This window comes from Primulina huaijiensis, chromosome 1 (assembly GCF_012295235.1).
Source record: "Primulina huaijiensis isolate GDHJ02 chromosome 1, ASM1229523v2, whole genome shotgun sequence".
Classification (NCBI taxonomy): domain Eukaryota; kingdom Viridiplantae; phylum Streptophyta; class Magnoliopsida; order Lamiales; family Gesneriaceae; genus Primulina; species Primulina huaijiensis.
In genome coordinates this window covers 6,250,817-6,270,218 of record NC_133306.1, presented here as the reverse complement: position 1 = coordinate 6,270,218, position 19,402 = coordinate 6,250,817, and the positions used below count along the sequence as shown (strand labels likewise).

General features: G+C 35.8%; 1 protein-coding gene across 1 annotated transcript; it reads right to left on the bottom strand.

The window, feature by feature from the left end:
- Nucleotides 1–5,215: 5,215 nt before the first annotated feature.
- Nucleotides 5,216–7,065, bottom strand: LOC140980304 (cytochrome P450 77A3-like). Its single transcript, XM_073446061.1, has 2 exons — nucleotides 5,849–7,065; nucleotides 5,216–5,727 (listed from the first exon to the last, which is right to left on the bottom strand). The coding sequence occupies exons 1-2, from the start codon at nucleotides 6,996–6,998 to the stop codon at nucleotides 5,342–5,344; spliced, it is 1,536 nt and encodes a 511-aa protein (XP_073302162.1). The 5' UTR covers nucleotides 6,999–7,065; the 3' UTR covers nucleotides 5,216–5,341.
- Between the last annotated feature and the right edge of the window lie 12,337 nt (nucleotides 7,066–19,402).

Sequence of the window (19,402 nt, the reverse complement as noted above, 5' to 3'; positions counted from 1 at the left end):
AATCTCTTGTACCAATAGCTCGGCGCCTGTTTGAGATCGTACAGAGATTTGTTCAACCTACAAACCAAGTTCTCTTTGTCTTTTTCCGCAAAACCTTTTGGCTGGAGCATATAGATTTCTTCTTCAAGATCTCCATGAAGAAATGCCGTTTTCACATCTAGCTGTTCTAGATGTAGGTCAAACACTGCACACAATGCCAACACTACTCTGACTGTTGTAAGCCGAACCATATGAGAAAATTATCTCATTGAAGTCAATACCTTCTTTCTGAGCATATCCTTTTACCACCAATCTAGCACGATGCCGCTCCACTTGGTACTATCAATTTTCGAAAATCACTCCTCACATGCTCTCAAGATTTCGGCGATCCCTAGAAAAGAATTTTAAGGGTTTGAGTCACCTCTTGAACTTTTAATCTCCAACGAAAAAGTCTTCTAAATTTTCTAGTACAGTTTAGAAGATGAATATTCGATCCAGTCATGGACTTGATAGGAGGATTGAAGAAAGAAAATTTTGAAAAAAGTTCGTAGGGAATTCAACAAGAGCTATCGTCGCTAATACTGGAATAGTTGGTGCCAAATGAAATTTCACTAAAGGTAAAATTATAAACTCCCTATGTATGTTCTTATCATAGAAACCATAAGAGTGTCCAAAAATTTTAGTTTTGGCGTTTAAAACGTTCTTGGGCATCGTATGATTTAAAACGTTTACAGGGTGTTTAAATTTTTTTACCATTGCGATATAATGCTGAACACTAAACCAGTCCAAGATTAACAGAGTTTGTCTTTCTTACAAATTCATACAAACAAACTTTCTACTTCTTCAATCGTCTAATCAGGCTCACGATAAAAAAAGTGTATTCCTCTCCTAGTTTGTACTAGAAAGAGTATGCTACACTCAGTGTATCAACCAAGTATAGTAGACAATTGTAAATATTTTTTCCATGCGGAAAGAGTCTGCTAGACTTAGTGAATAGCATGATAGATAGCAAATTAAAAAGATAAATGAATAAACAATAAACTAAAGTAGACAATATTCTTTCATGAAAATTCGAAGGAAATCATTATGTATTAACCATTCTTTTGATAGTAGGAATGTATTTTACTAGAATGAGTTGATTATATAACTTTTGTACAAATCAACTTCAGCTAAGTTCAACTCTACTAAATCGAAACTCATAGCAATTAACTGGCACTCTCAATTTTGTTCAAAAATAGATTATAAAAGTTCAAATATTCGCTCTTTCAATCAAAGCTCATAAGATCAGGTAAAAAAGTTAAGCAGTGCTTGAAGACTTCAAATAATTGGGTTGATATTCAATGAACACGAGAAAGCCTTAAATGCTGGATGCTAATTCCAAGTATCAATTTTCTTCAATGTTCGATGATCTCTTCTTTAATTACACAAAATTTTCAGCGTTAATAAATCCAAAAATAGTTCTAAATTGTACAATCACCTGTCTTTTGTGAAGAGAAATTTGAAGGAGAGACCCGTCGTGTCCTGCCCTACTTGTCTAAATCGAAACCCATACCCGTCCCGACCCCTTATCTAGATAAGGTCGTGTCTCTTGTCTTCTTAAACAAAAAATAGTACGCAACAATTAATATTCGGATACATAGACTATATTTGTCTCACAACGACTAATAAATATTGTACAAAATGAGATAAAGACTGCTACATTGATTCTCATATTTATCCCAGAATTTTCTCGAATTAAACTTTGAGACATTCGACTGAAACACCGTGTTATACAGGAAAATGTCTTATTAGAGCATGTGCATTGATTATGTCATCAACACGGCAAGGTAATAGTGTAGTCCTTTAAAATGGTCCAGCAACCTTTAAGCAGCATTATACTTAGATCTAAAATACCGAAATTTAGATAAAAACTCGTTTTCAAAAACCGGTCTCCGTGTGATAATAGTTTTGTGATAAATAATAATGAGAAAACACAAGATTTTCTGTGAGTCGATCTCATAATTCAATTTTGTAAGACATAACATATATCTTATTTGAGTCATTCGTGAAAAAATCTATGAGACTATCCCATGCTGTGTTTACTCCCGACAGAAGATCCAATTCCCTATTGGACTTGGTGCGGTGGAGAAGAAAGTAAGCTGTGTGGCAGAAGTTGGTGGGATTGCCATATACCTATTTAATGGGTTGTGTTATGGCCATACGTCCACGGAATGGTCCATCGGGTCTCAGTATTCTCCATCGTTAAATATTCAGTATTTACTCAATTCTGCATCAGTATGCCCTTTTCATTTAATATTCCCATCTTTTCAATTCAATGCCATTAAGTTTTTTTTTAAAAAAATAAAAATAAAAACTATGTGAGATGTTCTCATGAGTTAATTTTATGAAATATATATCATATTTGAATCATTCATGAAAAAAATATTTTTTTATGTAAAAAAATATTAATTTTTATTGTAAATATGAACATTATCGACTCGTCTCAGAAATAAAGATATGTGAGACCATCTGACAAGATACTTACTATTAAATTTTTATATAGGCTGAGTCAGCTATTGTCATAGCACCAATAAATTACAATTTCACATACATTTTGGAGTTTTGTGCTATCACCTAATCATATTACAATATTTCCATTCATTTTCCTAAAAAGAAATTGAAATTCTTGACTTAATTTTTAAAATATTTTCCCCGCCAAAATTAAGGCTGCGTATTGATTTAAGACATTTATTTCATCAGTAATTTGAATAATTTTCATGCTAAAATATGTGTATATATATACTTAGTGACCTGCTGCACACTAAGTTGAAATATTTATATAAATGTTATTATTTTTGTTCTTTACAAATTAATTATGTTTTCATATTTTTTAATTAGGAGTGATAAACTATTTACAAATTTTAAAATATAAATAAATATAAGATTTAATTTAGAATATAGAAAAATAAGGATATAATTGTATTTTTAAATAAATTTTTACCAAATTATAAATTAATTTGTATAAGGTTTTCAAATTTAATTAAATAATAACATTAATGTATATTTGAAATGTTTCAAATCCCAACCATTAGTTTTATTCATTTGTTTCATCAGCTTAGGTTTCCACATGATGTTGACTAATATAATGCCTGAAAAAAACATTATTAATTAAAAATATTTCAGCTAATAATTGTAGGTCTCTTGTGTGAGACAATTTCACGAATTTATCATTGTAAGACGGGTCGACTCGATCGATGCATTTAGCAAAAAATAATATTTTTGACATAAAAACTAATAAATTTTCATGAATTGAGTCAGATAAGAGATTCATCTTAAAAAATTGAACCGTAAAACGATCTCATAGGAGTTTTTGTGAAAAATAATACTTATTCATGATTCGAATCAAATAAGATCTGTATCATAAAATTGATTCACAAGACGTTCGATCTAATAATAGTTTTTGTAAATTAATAAAGCCTTGTTTGTATATATGTGCTTCTGGAAAAAGATTTTCTTACTCTCACTACAAGAAAAATGATTTTCCGCAGCACGTCATCAACAGCGTGCATTAAAAGCACGCTGCGAATATTACTTTTAACGGCGTGCATCCATATGTGCGCTGTTAATATTATTGCACTTGACAGTATTAACAGCGTGCATTAAAAGCACGCTGCGGATAGTAATATCCGCAGCGTGCAGTTATATGTGAGCTGTTAATAACTTATGCAATTTTCGCAGCGCACAATAAAGGCACGCTGTTAATAATATTATTAACGGCGTGCATGTTTATGTGCGCTGTTAATAGTAAATAATTTTTTTTTAAAAAAAAAAATTTTTTTTAACGGCGTGGCGACGGTTTTAAATACACCGTCGCCGATTTAAAACTAGCAACGGTTTAAAATAACCGTCGCGAAATTTAGCGACAATTAAGCATTAATCGTCGCTATATTTAGCGACGGTTTTCTTATACCCGTCGCAAGGTTTTACATCGGCGACGGTTTTTTATAAAACCGTCGCTAGTAGCGACGGTTTAAATACAAACGTCGCTAATAGTCTATAAATATTCGCATTTTCTTCCCATTTCTTCACAACACTCAGAATTTTTCTCACGATTTTAAGATATTAGTTTCGATTTATTGTACTTTTTTGTTTCGATTTTTACTTACTTTGTAAATATTATTAAAAATCACGAGTATTGTTATTAGATGGTAAGTTTTTTTAAAAATTTTATTAAATTATAAAAGTACATTTTTTTTTATTTTAACGAAAAGATTAGCGACGGATTATGAAATTCCGTCGCTAAATGTATCGACAGTTTTATAACCGTCGCTAAACTTAGCGACCGTTTAAAAACTGTCGCGTATAAATTTAGCGACGGTATAAACCGTCGCTAGTAGCGACGGAAATTTTAAAACCGTCGCTAAAATTAGATTTTGCAATAATTATTAACGGCGTACATTGCACGCTGCGGATAATAGTATTAACGGCGTGCATGTGCGCACATGTACGCCGCGGATAATCTTAAACTTTCAACAGCTTTGAACTTTGCAGCGTACAATGTGCGCTGCGGAAAACGAATTTGCGCGCTGCGAAAAGCCATTTTTGTTGTAGTGTCTCATTTGTTTCACCGAGTGAAGACGGGACGACCTCATTTATATATAAAATACAAAATAATATTTTTGACATAAAAAAATAATATTATTTATAAATTTGATCCGATAAAAGGTCCGTCTTAAAAAAATTAACCCGTCAACGTTTTTATGTTATTTTTTTAATTTTTTTTCTAAATACTTATTTTCCATCGATTTAATATTTCCGACATAATTATTACTTAATTAAATTTTTTCAGTCTCCAAAATACTCTCTCTCTTGATGTATATATTCTAGCGTTAAATGCAATATTTAAGATTTCAAAACTATTTTAAACAATGATTCATGATATTATTTTACACCTATAAATAATAATAATAATTATTATTATACTTCTCCGAAACAAAATCAAATAAATTTTTTTTGAAAACTCTATTCATAATTTCCGACATTATTTCTTAAAACAAAACCAAACAAGCTTTCAATATCTGGAATCACATGCATCACAAATATCAGGTATTACACTTCAATTTAATTTGTTCACTGAAATGAAAACAAAATTGACCAATTAGTTTTCATTTTCCATTAGTGCACACAGCAGCTGTAATATGTATGAATCATACGATATTAACAAATAAAGGCTGTAATATGTATGAATCATACGATATTAACAAATAAAGGCATAAAATGCATTTCATTCGATATAAAATCAACACATTGAAACCCAACAAACCAAAACAATTAACAGACCAACGGACTTCATTGTTGTGGGACTATCTGCGCAATCAATAATTCAAATCTTTGCCCGTGGCAGAATAATTGCTTTGAGCGGATCCTTCATGACGACAGTAAATGCGAAGGTTTCGGTCGGGTCGGGTGGGTTTTCCGGAATCGGGATCCACTTGAACGCTTGCACCATCCTGGCCAGGAGCAAGTTCACATGCAATGTGCCCAAACTCCAGGCGGGGCAAATCCTCCGGCCAGCACCAAACGGCAGCATCTTCACTCCCTTCATCCCGGTGATATCCACCTCCGTGCCATCGCCGATTAAGAACCTCTCTGGCTTGAATTCACTAGGGTTCTGCCACATGTCCGGATCCTCCGTCAGCCACGCCGTGTAAAACTCAACATTTGCGTCGGCTGGAATTGTGTATCCCCCGAGCTCTATCGTTTTCGTGGCTGCATGGATTTTAAGATAATTATTGTGAAACTGAAAGAAACTTGAAAAAATGTAGGTATTTTCAAGGTTTAATTAGCATATACATATATTAAACAAAAATAAAAAAGTTTCCAAATTTACCTGCATGAGAGAGCAAAAAATGACTTGGAGGGTGTCTTCTGAAAGTCTCCTTCACTATGGCTCCAAGATATGACATTTTCTCAACCTCACTTTCAGTCAGCATTCCATCTTTACCCACAACGTCAACTATTTCTTTATAAAGTTTTGCTTGGATGTCTTGATTCTGTACTAAATGGAGCAAAGCCCACTCCAGAGTGGTGGCGCTCGTATCAGTTCCCGCGTTAATGGCTTCAGAACAAAGCGTCACCATTTCTTCTTCCCCCAACTTCCCTCTTCCCGCCGGTTCAAGCTCGAACAATGAATCAATATACGCAGCGCCGATGGGGCTCGAAATTTCGGAAGTGGCGGCTGTGTGCTTTCCTCCACTCTCAACGAATGCCTTTCTGTTTCGAATCAATGGAACCAAACATTCCAGCTGTTTCCGTCTCAGTTCCTTAGCTTCCTTCACCTGCCGTCGGAAAAGAGGGGTCAGCAACGGCAAGAAATCAGGCAGCTTCGGCGTGGTCATCATCATCACATCTTTTAATATACTCTCGATTACTTTGATTCGTTCTTCAGAAATCTTTGCCCCGAAGCACAGGCAAATAAGAATGCTGCATATGGTGAGCCTGCAATTACTCATCACCTCCACATATCCTACGCGGGACGCTTCTTCCTGAAGCCGCCTCATGTGGTTTTCCATAGCCCACTTTCTTATCCAACTGCACTGCTTGATTCTCGCCGGATTTATAAGCTCGGTGACGAAGTTACGGCGGAGGGAACGCCACAGAGGGCCGTACTCAGCCGAGTTAATGGCGCACTTCCCAACGCTGAATATGAGTCTGATAGGGGAATCCGCCGGCCGACTGGCGAAGAGCGCGCCTTTCTGAACAAGGGCTTCATGGATCAACTCCGAGCTGGTGATAATCACCAGAGTTCGTTGCCCCATCTGCATGGTGAAAATGGGACCATATTTTACACGTAAATCACGGACAACAAATATGAAAGGGCGGCGTTGGAGGATCACTTGAAACAAGTTCCCCACAAGCGGCCAACCAGGCGGACCAGGTGGTAGGTTTCTGGATTTTCCGCTGGCGGCAGACCAGTATAGCCACCATAAGCGGAGGAAAAGGGCTGTCAGCAATAGTACAATAATGTCTATAATTTCCATATATCTTTATCTTTTTATTTACCACTATTATTTCTATCGGCAAATGGCTAGCCGGTGAGCAGATGACTACACAATGCTGGTTATAAAGAAGAAGAGGGTGAAATTTTTTTAAACTACCAACTGGCAGAAATAAATATTTTCAACAGAAATATTTAATAACAACGTACCAGATGTCGACCTAGTAGGGGTCACAGGTATATTTTTTAAATTATTTTTACAGTCTTCTTGCAGAGTTACTCGGAAGCTGCATCATGCATTAAGTCATGCATGTGCATTTGTTAAAAGAGAAGAGATCCATGCTTCAGGTTTCGGGCCCCAATTCCATCACACTTGGCAATGAAAAACATATAGAAATTGTACAAGATACAAAATTTTCTGTGTCGTGTTCTGTAATCCATTATAGAATTTAGTCAAATTTGATTGTATTTATATATTCACACAGAGGTGGAGACAGCTACAATGGGAAATAAAGACTGTGTATTTACAAAGATGGAGAAAAATAATGGGAACCCTATTCAGCACCTTAATTTGCTAATGAACTGTTCATACGAGATATACAGTAGTGTTAATTAATGCTTCCCACCTACTCAAAGCCGATGCATGACACACTCTGTGACCTAATTAGCTATATTTGTTTTTTTTTCCTTTGAAATTTATTTAGATTGGTTGGTTATACGATATATTTTATATAATATTTCTTTCTGATTTATTATATTTTATGCGAATTAATCTTCTTAATTCACACCGATCATATGAACAGCTCAGGGTAATTATATTATTTTTGTAATTTTTTTTTTTATTTTGATCATGTTATTTGGTTAATTCTCTATTTTGGTCCAATTTTAGTCATCTTTCGTGGGACCGTTGATATTTCATCAAACACAACATCGATTTTAGTAAAACATAATCATTTTTCGGCACTATGCCAATAATACCATAAAAAATACTAAAATTGAATAAATTACAAATTATTAGATTAAATTGAGAATTGACCATGAATTAAAAATGTGCAATTATATGATAAAAAAATATAATTTTCGAAAACACTTTATTACCTAATCAATATTGACGACACAAGAATTTATTCTACATCGCACATAATGAATGTGTATGTATATTTATTAACACCATTATTGTGTTATTATTTATGGCTTTGTTGGACCTTGCACGGGTTTTTGAATTTTAAATGTTCTGTTATTTCTGAACCTATAAATTTTTGGCACTGTTTATTTAAATTTAAAAGATTTCGGGTATCATTTAATACTCAATAATTTAACTTTCACAACCACTGAACTTATCTATTTTAGGGAACTTGTATATATATGTGTGTCTATATATCTATACTATATAATAACTATATAATTGATGGGTATCAACTCATTTAATTAATTATTTCAATTATGATAAAATCAAAAGTATGGGATTTATAATTAATATAATTAGAGGAGGAAAAAGGCTCAAATAATGATTAAAATTTATTAAACTCAAAATTGGGCTCACACCTTCAAAGCTAAAAATTGGGCCTACACCTTCAAAGCCCATGATCCGTCTTGGAGAATCTATAAATAAAAGAATAATTTCATTTGTCAATATATGTTTTTTTTTTGAGTATTTTATTGAGGTGATAGTTGACTTGAATGTCATAAAATTTCTTGGAGTATCTCCGATGTCTCTAACGTTGTTCGTGACACAGGTGACGACTCCAAGTATTAATTTGTCTGAGGACTAAAAAATCATTTTTCCACCCGGATTGTCCATCAGGATCTAGTCGGGGATGGTTCTTTCTCAATTGTCTGCATTCAATGATATCATGGAATCATTCTCGGTGGCAGGTACAAAATTTTAGGACTGATCTTGGGTCCTGCGATGAGGGTTTGGGACAAAATTTTCTCCTTTTCATAAAGTTGCACTGCTTGATCCCTTGGCATTTTCAGGGGGTATAGTGAGAAAACCGTCCTAAGGGATTTTCCTTCTGCATTCGTTCTTAAACTCTACCCGCACTACAAGAAATTCTGCATACAACAACGCACATACGACAACGGTTTTTCACAAAAACCGTCGTCGTATGTTTTTTAACAACGGTTTTATCGAAAATCGTTGTCTTTTGGGGGGCAAAGACAACGGTTTTTAAAAAACCGTTGTCTTTGGGGAGGTCTTTTTGGGGTCAAAGACAACGGTTTTTGGGATCAATGACAACGGTTTTATAGAACCGTTGTCTTTGAGCATTTTTTTAGGGTCAACGACAACGGTTCTATGAATCGTTGTCTATTAGCGCGTTTTTTTGGACAATCGACAACGGTTTGAAGAAACCGTTGTCGATTAGCGTGGTTTTTTGACAAACAACCACGGTTTTAAAAAACGTTGCAATATTTAGCGATGGTTTTAAAAAAAACCCGTCGCATCTTTAAATTTAGCGACGGTTTAATAAAAACCGTCGCTAAAATTAGCGACATTGTTTTGAAACCGTCGCTAAATTTAGCGAAGGTTTAAATCCAAACCGTTGCCAAATAAAAATATGCGACAGTTTAACATTTACCGTCGCCAATAGCGACGGTTTAACCAAAACCCGTCGTCAACTGTCTATAAATATCTCCATTTTCGATCCATTTTCCTCCCCAACACTTCACAACACTTAATATTTTTCTCTTTTACACCATTTTATCACTTCACACAACACTTAAAATTTTTCTCACCACTTCATAACACTTAAAATTTTTCTCTCTTACACCATTTTATCACTTCACACAACACTTAAAATTTTTCTCTCTTACACAATTTTATCACTTCACACAACATTTAAAATTTTTCTCTCTTACACAAATTTATCACTTTCACACAACACGTAAAATTTTTCTAACCACTTCATAACACTTAAAATTTTTCTCTTTTACACGATTTTACTACTTCACAACACTTAAATTTTTTTTCTTTTACACGATTTTAGTTTGGATTATTAGTTTCTTTTAGATTTATTAAATTATTAAAAGTATTTTTTTATTTTTCGAAACAAATTAGCGACGGAAATATTGATTACTGACCGTCGCTAATATTAGCGACATGCTTCATTGCTACCCGTCGCTAATTTTAAATTAGTCAACCGTCGCTAATTTGAACTAGCGACAGTTTATGTAACTGTCGCTAATTTTGAATTAGCGACGGTTTTATTCAAACCCGTCGCTATTTTTATTTGCGACGGTTTTTAAAATCCATCGCAAATTCGATCTACCACAACGGATAAAAACCGTTGTCGTTGACCGGACTTTCAACAACACCCTCAGTTACAACAGTTTTAAAATGGCTACGACAATGGATTTTATCCGTTGTCGTATGCCGTTTTTGTAGTAGTGCCGGTCGATCAACCCTTTCTTTCTTCACGGCCTCCCTTCTGCCTCTGGACTGAAATTCGGTCCTGCGATGATCATTGGGGCTGGAACAAAATTCTCTCCTCTTCACAAAGATGCATCGCTTGATCCTTTGGCACTTTCAGGGGGTATAGTGAGAAAACCGCCCTAAGGAGTTTTTTTTCTGTTTTCGTTCTTCAACTCTACCCGGTCGATCAATCATTTCTTTCTTCACGACCTCTCTTATGCCTTTGGACCTCTTCCATGTTGATATATTTCTCTAACCGAGATAGCAGATCTTCAAAGTCTCGTTGCAGTTTTTTCACCAAGGTCTGGAAGAAGTCCCCTTCACAGAATCCCAGCTTGACGGCGGTAATACTGGTTTCGGGGGCGTAAGAAGGTACTTCCAAAGAAGCTTTGTTGAATTTGCGGGTGTATTCACGTAATGATTTTATCATAATTGAAACAATTAATTTCAACAATTTAGTCTTTTTAAATTCAGTAGCAACAAGAGATTTAAAAAGGCTCCAATAATGATTAATTAAATCTCTTGCTGATACTTTTAAAAATTTAGTCTTTTTAAATCTCTTGCTGCTACTGAATTGTTGAAAGAAAATGCTCTTAAATTCGTCAAAGAATTGTATGCTATGAGGCTCAAGTTTGTCAAACCAACGTTGGGTTGAGTCCATCAACGTGGTCAGGTTACACTTTATCTTGTCATCATATAGCAGTATAACATGACCATATTTTTGTGCCGGGACAAGTGTTCCTCGGGATCTATGTTTTTGCATCATACTCCCTTACTTTTGCTGATTTGTAATGGACATGAAATGGCTCATTTAATATATTGCTGAAAAAAAGACACTCTTTTGGTTGGTCTCAGAGGGTTATGGAAGACCCGGCCTGTCCTTCCAGATTCTTTACTTTCTTTCTCAAGTCTTCCAGTTCCTCGGCCATGGTAAGGGCTTTGGAACACTCCTAGGAACTTTGTAAGGTCCAAGAAATTTTAATTTACGTAAGCTGAATGCATGCAATCTAGGTTTTATTTAAATTATGTGTTTATTTATTTTTATGCATTTAATGCATAATTATTGCATTGCTATGATTAATTTCATGATATTTTAAAAGTTCACGCATTAGGGTTTCTAGATGCATTTCGCGCTCGAATGAGGAACGGAGACCGTGGATATTCAGGAAAAATATTTTTATTGAAAAATTATTTTTAATTATTTAATATGAGGTGTTTTTAAGTATGATTTTTGAAAATGGGTCTTGGTTGGGTATTTTTACCCGTTGGGTTATATTTTTGTCGGTACACAAATTTTAGCGAGTCGAGAGACTTTTTGAGAGCTTGAACAATATTTTCAAAAACGTACCTAAATGAAATATTTTTCGGGTGTGTTTTTGGGCTTAATGGGTTTGTTTTTATGTTAAATGGGCTCAAAACCCTTTTAAATTTTTCTAGGGCCCATTAGTACTTAATTAATTATTTTTTTTTTTAAAAAAAACCCACTTAAGCCACCCTAAACCTCTTTCTCCCATAGCAGCCGCCCACCCCTCCTTCAGCAACCCCTTTCACGTGGAAAATAGCAGCAACCATCAACCACTTCAAGATCCTCCTTAGTTCTTCAACAAAACTTCTTCCCGCCTCTCCGTTTCACGTCTCACACGTGCTTCTTCGGGTTTGTAAGCATATATTCATTAAGGCACTCCTCATACCACTTATTTTCTCATTATTTAATCCCTATGTATGCTGATATGTGTGCGTGTGAGTGGGGATTTCAGATCTTGCATGTTTCATTGGTTGTGCATCGTTTTTCATGGCTTATGCATGCTTACCTTGTGCAAACTCACGTTATTTTGTACCATGATGCAAGGGGCTGCCAAACCAGGGTTTCGAGAGGCTGAACATGTCGATGATTAAGGTGTTTATAGGCTGGAGTCGAGACGTTGAGGGTATGTTGTAAGCCGAGGGTTGCTTCGCCTAAGGGTGGTGCAGTTTTGGGGGAGATAGCGTACAAGGGGCTGAACTAGCGGTGCGAAGACCGATACAGGCCATGAACCAGGCCATTGGGTCTGAGACAAGGCCTAGGAGGGTCCGACCCCTGCTGGAACCAGCCCCGAAGCCGCTCGATCGGGTTGAGTGGAGGATGGCCGCGGGTGGTGCTTCCTTGGTGTCTAGAGAGCGTTGGCGCTTCACGGCTTGCATTGGACTGTGGTCGTGGGTTCAGTGAGTCCATAGGGGTCCTAGGGTGGTCTAGGAGAGGCTGGTTTGTGGCTGGTTCCAGCGGTTTTGGTGTAGGGTCGTGAATGTGTGCTAGAGTCACGGCTAGGGTTCGACTAGATCAAGTAGGAAAAATTCCAGCAACTTCTCGGGACTGATCGAGGGTCTTAGGTGGTCTGGAAATATTTGTTTAGGGGTTGGTCTAGTAGAGTTAAGTCATGGGTTGAGTTGTGAAAAAATTTGGTTAAGTTTCGGGTCGATTCGGGTTAAAATCGGGATCCTGGTACAAGTTTTAAAACGAATCAATTAAGTTTTGAAACGAGCACGAGTTTACGTCTAAAGAATGCTTATAATTATGTTTTGGGATGTTTTAAGAAGTTTGGTAAACTTCGGGTCGAAATTTAGAGGTCCAGGGGTAAAACGGTCATTTTGGGTTTCTAAGAGCAAAATAATCATTTTGCACCCGGGATGAGTTTTAGCCCTGGCAGCGCCCTGAGCACAAAATTTATCATGTTTTTAAATGTTTATGCATAATGTATATGATTTTTACGTAATTACGAAAAATACGGTGCATGCTTGATTTTAAGAAAAATTTACGTATACGCATGTTTTTATTAAGTGATGAATATGACGACATGTTTTGAAGGATGAGAGTTGGTTGTGACTAACACGATTATATGAGATATTATGAGTTGAGGCCAAGGCTCAGTGGATGGGTAATGCTGTCGTTGATGTCCCCGCCTTCGGGTACCGCTGTTATATTAGATGGATCCATCGAATAGAGCTGATACGAAAGTCACAACTAATGAACTGAATTCAATTGAAGGAAAATGTATACGTATATGATGATATGTTGAGACATGTTTTGACACGTTATGATTTTCACGACATGTTTGAGTTTATGCGTTTAAGTTCATGAAATGTATGTTGATTACATTATTTTTCACTGCTGTGTGCTATGTATATGTATTTGTTATCACGGTGCATGTGTGTTGAGTCTTTAGACTAACTAGGTGTGAATGATGCATGTGAGCATGTCGATGAGGAGACTGGAGGTGCCGAACTCTGAGTAGGCAGGGCTGGATGTGCGCACACGACCCGAGGACCAAACTTTTCCGCACATCACGATTTTATGAGTTTTGAGTAGACATGCTAAGTTGATTACGTTTATTTTGTTATGTTGGTGATTTTCAGGATTCCACTCGTTTTATGTTGTTCACTCAGGTTTGAGAGCCGCGTTGGCAAAATTTTAAAACGCAGTATTTTGTTTGTAACTTGATTACAATTATTTTTAAAAGGAGTATTTTTCAGTAGTCTTGCATGCATGCACACATTTTAATATTTTCGGACATATATATATATTTTTTAAAAAATTAACAGCATTTTAGATTAGTAGACGTCACAAACTTTCTTCCTTCTTGATCTTGTTCCGAGTAGAGGACTCATCCTCGGACCCTTCTTCATGGTAAACACAGTTGCTACTAAGAAGTAACTTCTCCATCATGGGCCATGGCTTTATGGACAACCACTTCTTCCACTAGGTTAATTGCTCTTGGTCGATCAAAAAAGTTTTCTGAGGTGGTGGTTTTCCTTGAGGAACCTCTGTCCGATGACTCTCTACTGGAACCATCCCTTTGGGTTGATTTACGTGTGGAAACCATATTTAAGCCTTAGATCTAGTTTCCCACATATAGCGTCAATGATATCGACCAATTAAATCATGTTGAGTTTAGTGGGATATTATATTATGTCAGATGTATTTCTTCTCAGGCACGTTGTAGATCAAGTGGGAGTATCCAGGCAGGAGAATCTACACACTTAAAAGAGCAAATAACGTTAGTAAGGTGCCAAAAGGTTTTTCGACGTGGCCACTCCAACTCTCAAGTCAATAAAATGATTTACGCAATGAAACGTACATGCAAATGATATCAAATCATGGCATCCTATATCTATAGACCTGGGAGTGGCACATGTACCAAGTTTTTCGGGTAGATGATCATGGTGAGAAGCCCTGTCCTATGACTCATCACACTGCCCGGGCTTACACCACACCAAGCTCATCCGAGAGCCTGAGCTCACCGGTGCTCGTGATGATATGATCAGTCACCCCGGTTAGTGCTTTCGTAGCTTCCCAATTTCCTCAGAACCCAGGTTCTAAGATGACCCGGACGCATATGCAGGTATCACCACCATAAATCCTTAATTATCTCATCACATGAGTCGGTCAGTGTAAAAATAGTTAAAAGAGCTATGAAAATTTTAAAAGCTCTATCAATTACCTCACAATGCAAGGATAAATAATCTAATAAACTGACCAGAAAAATATGCCCAAAACTTTGATAGACTAACCAAAATTTTCTATTTTCTCGTAAATATGATCTTTTGAGGCTTTGTTCCTCGGTTTTTATATATACTTGGATGAGTGGGTCTCATGTGAGACCGTCTCACACAAGTTTTTGCCTACTTGGAAACATTTCGGCAATATCCATGAATTTGTTCTCTCTCAAAAAATGAGCTGTGCATAGAAAAAGGCCTGGTTTGAATGATTGACTACACGGGCTTTTTAATTCATGAACTCGTTCAAGCCCATACAATCATATGTAGTTTTTGGTCCCTTATCTACACTTGTGATCACCACATTTCATCCATTGTTTTCACGATTTCATCGGTTGGTGGAGATTAAATATCATTCCCAGTAGTATTTTGTTATATTTGGTATTGAAAATCCGTAAAAATCACGTTATTTTGGTTCTTATCACATTACCATAACATGTAATTAAATCATTAACATCAGGACAATATGTTTTGTTTCTTATCACATTACTGTAACATGCAATTAAATCACTAACATCAGGACAATTTCTGAGGAGTCTTCAAATATTCACGTGGGAGTCTTCAAATATTCACGTGGTATCACCAATTAAAATGAAATTTGAAATAGTAATCAAATATGGGGTGCACTCGACTTATTTTCTTTTTGCTTCATCAGATCGCGGAAAGAATGGTTATTTTTGCTTCGAGTATGCTTGCCTCCTGCCTTTCTTGATGATTTTCGATCAAATTAAAATTCAAACATTAACTTTGAAATGAAAGATTACTCTAACATAGTTATATTTCACACAAATATGGACTACATACAAAATTATATTTTATATTAAAATTTAATCTACATGGATATATCACATGGTAACTGGCACGAAATACTAGTTATAATGGCCCTAGTTAAGGGGTAGCTAAGATGATAGAGCATGACAGACAACTATCAAGATATCATATATTTAAATATTGTTCTCTACTTCTGCCTTCCTAGTTTGAGTTTGTCACACAGGACTTATCCAGTGTAATTACTTGGTCAGCATGGTTTGCAAGCTACTGCATGTGTTAACCCTTTGGATTTACCAAGAGCATATCAAAATAGAGATTAGAGTGGTATATAAAATCTTTTAAAATATCTTGCAAAACCGAACCAGCTTTAACAGTTTTTAGCTGTTAAAACCATTTCTTGAATGAATAGACTGACCCAAAACACTGAAAATAAATAAATGCACAAACGGTCCGAGTTAACTATTGAGATTATATATATTCAATACAAACAACAGTTAACAAGGTGACTAAATATACACAAGCAAACAAGATAAAGCGTACAAGTAAATGAGATGAGATATTATGGATGTTTGGATATAAACTCTTACATCACCTATTTTCTACTTAGGAATGAATTCACTAAAAGATTTTGATTAGTGCACTCTTAAACAAAACACAATTCGACTAGAATTTATCGCTGAATAAGTCGAAACTCTCTGGAACCACTCAACAACTTTTGGTTGTTTAAGAAGCATTGGTTCATCAGAAAAAATAACTTCCAACGGATAGTTTTGAATTGATTGAGTTGCTTAGGGTAACAAAGATTGATCCTATGCTTGGCCTTGTTATCAAAATTTACATTCGATCCGGTTAGGTTGAACATTTGACTGATAATGTTCATATATCATCCTGGACCGAACAAAATTTATCATTTTAGACTTGTCTTTGTCTAGACACGATTTAGTTGAAACGTCTGCCTTTCTTATTGCTTTAAAAGTACTGGAAAATTTTTTTTCTACCCTCCATAATTTCGAAAAGTACATATATATATATATACCTTAAAATATCTTGACACTGTTGTTGTTGTTTTGTTTTTTTTAAAAATAACCCAACCAACTAGTATTTGAAAATCAATTGAAATAGTTAGAACATGAAATCGTTAAATGTTTAACCAACCTAAAAAGCAATAAATGTGAAAAGTATAGCCCATACTAAATCTATTAAAAATATCTCAAAAGCATAAATAGATAGCCGTGAAAATCTTTAACTTAAACATAAACGTAAATCATAAGTGTGAAAAAACAGAAGCGCTTGTGACTCATTGCTTAAAGAGAATAAAAAAGGCATTACAGTCCTCGGGTTATGTGCACCTTCAGTCCAGTCAGGTCAACCATCAAGATCTCCATTAAACTCACCTGCATCTATCACACCTAGTGAGTCTAAAGACTCAACACACCATAATCTGTATAACAAATAATACGTATAAAATTACAAGCAACAGTGAAAATACTTTTACGTAAAAATAACATTTTCATGACATGCATAACACAAACCTCAACATTTTCCTTTTCCTCATTTCATAACATGTATCCTTTTATCATGATCATAAACAATTTTCCTTTTATTGAATTCATATCGAAAATTGTGACTTTCCTCATCCTCATAAAGTCGATGGACCCATCTACATGTAACCACAGTACTGGGCGACGGGGACATTAGCGACAATCTCTCGTCAACTGAGCCTTGGCATATCCTCATCGAATGAAAATATGATCGTCGAGCTCTCTCTGGGGCCTTCGTCCATAAATTGGCTCCCTCTGGGGTCTTTTCCCTCACGATATCCTCATTCTTATCATTATATCATCAATAGTCACAATTACTTCACTTCCTTCAACGTTTCACATTTTACTCACTTTAATAAAATCATGCATTTAATATCCTTTTTTCTTTTAAAAACAAGCATGCAACATGTCCTTTTAACTTTATCGTTACATCACAATTTCCATGAATAAATCATAAAATTCTATAAACCTTTAACATGACCATTTTAGCATATAAAAATCCTTAAACATTTAAAATGATCATAATAGCATATAAAACAGCATTCAGAGCACTGTCATGACGTTTACTAATTTTCGGATGTAAAATTACCATTTTACCCTTAGACGTAAAATTTCACGTTTTTGACTTTTTCTTAATTTCCTGGCCTCTAACATGTCCCAAATAATTATTTAAGCATAAAATAATTTTCCCATAATTTTAATTAGCTTAAATAATATCCTTTTTAATTATTCTTTAATTATTCATTTTTACGGCGTTTAATCCCGAATAATTTCAAACTTTAAAATAAAATTTCTAAATTTAAAACTTAGACTTTTAATAAATATTTGGCCCTCGTGAACCATGACTCGACCCCGTGAGCCACGTTTCAATTATTTTTCTCAAAGTAAAACACTAAACCTTCGGTTCTAGCCATCACCGAGCCATGTTGGTTTTTCATCGAGCCAAGCCCGAGCCACCCCAAGCCAGCCCCTTCCTAAACCTTCTATAGACCCTACTGGACCCTAAGAACCAAAGGCACCGGCCCCTAGGTTAAGAACCGAAGCTTCCCACCCTGTACTAGCATGGCTGAGACTCTCTAAGCGCAAGGACTCTACGTTTTTGGTGCCTAGGACTCTAGCCATCAACCCAGCCCTCGAACCAGACCCATGTTCACTCACCTAGGACTCGAAGGCCTCCCTCTAGCCTAGCCCGCGACCCCAGACCGAGCCTCTCAACCCATGCGTGCTGCTGTACCAAAGGCGCGCCACACTACCCTTTCTCGGGTGACTAGGACTCTTTCCTGAGCCCTGTACCCGAGTCCTAGCATGGCTAGGACTCTCTCCCCTACTCGCACATGACCTTGGCTAGCCCTGGTCCCAGCCGTGCCAAGCCATGCCAACCTGCACCCCAAAACCGAACCCTCAAGATCACAAAACAGAAATAACGAACCAGCTTGTTTCCTTTGTGATATCTGTGTGTATGGTGTATGTTCTAGGACCTTAAATCATGTAAAAACCTTGCTTGAACAAGTCCTAATCGTGGCTGCCCCTTTGTGCAATAACATAACATGATTTGGGACATAAATTCATGAGTTTATCACATGTGTAGGCAATATTACGAAAATATTAATAAGAACTTCATGCTTTTCATACAAACGTATTTTAAATCAATAATACGATGTGATAGACGAGAAAAAGAGATGTATGGCGTGCCTTTGCGTTTTAAACACACGAATATTCGGTGGCGATGCAAGGAACTTTGACGTAGGAGACCCTATGATGAATTCTCTTCAAAACCTTGGTTGTTTCCTTGAATTTTCGAAGGTTTCTTCTTCAATATTCTGGTGTGTGCTGTGTAGTTGAGTTCAGAGAGAATTTGAGAGAGTTGGGCGTGTGATAATGAGGATGGAGAGGGTTTTTTGTACTTTATATACTCTTAATTAATCACTAATAAGACTTAGGCCCACTAAGTAGGTAATTAAGTCCATTAGTGCTTAATTAAAGTTTTAAAAATAATTTTGTTTAGGAAAACTGTGAATTTATTAGCCGGGTTTCTATTGCGTTTGTATTTTTTGTTGAAAAACCAACACCAATAAAAGTTACGTCCCGACGTATAAAATCACCTCAAAACCACTTATTTTCAAAAATATGAAAAAACATCAATCATATTTAAATAATTAAAAATAATTATTTAATAAAAACTTTTCTTGTTTT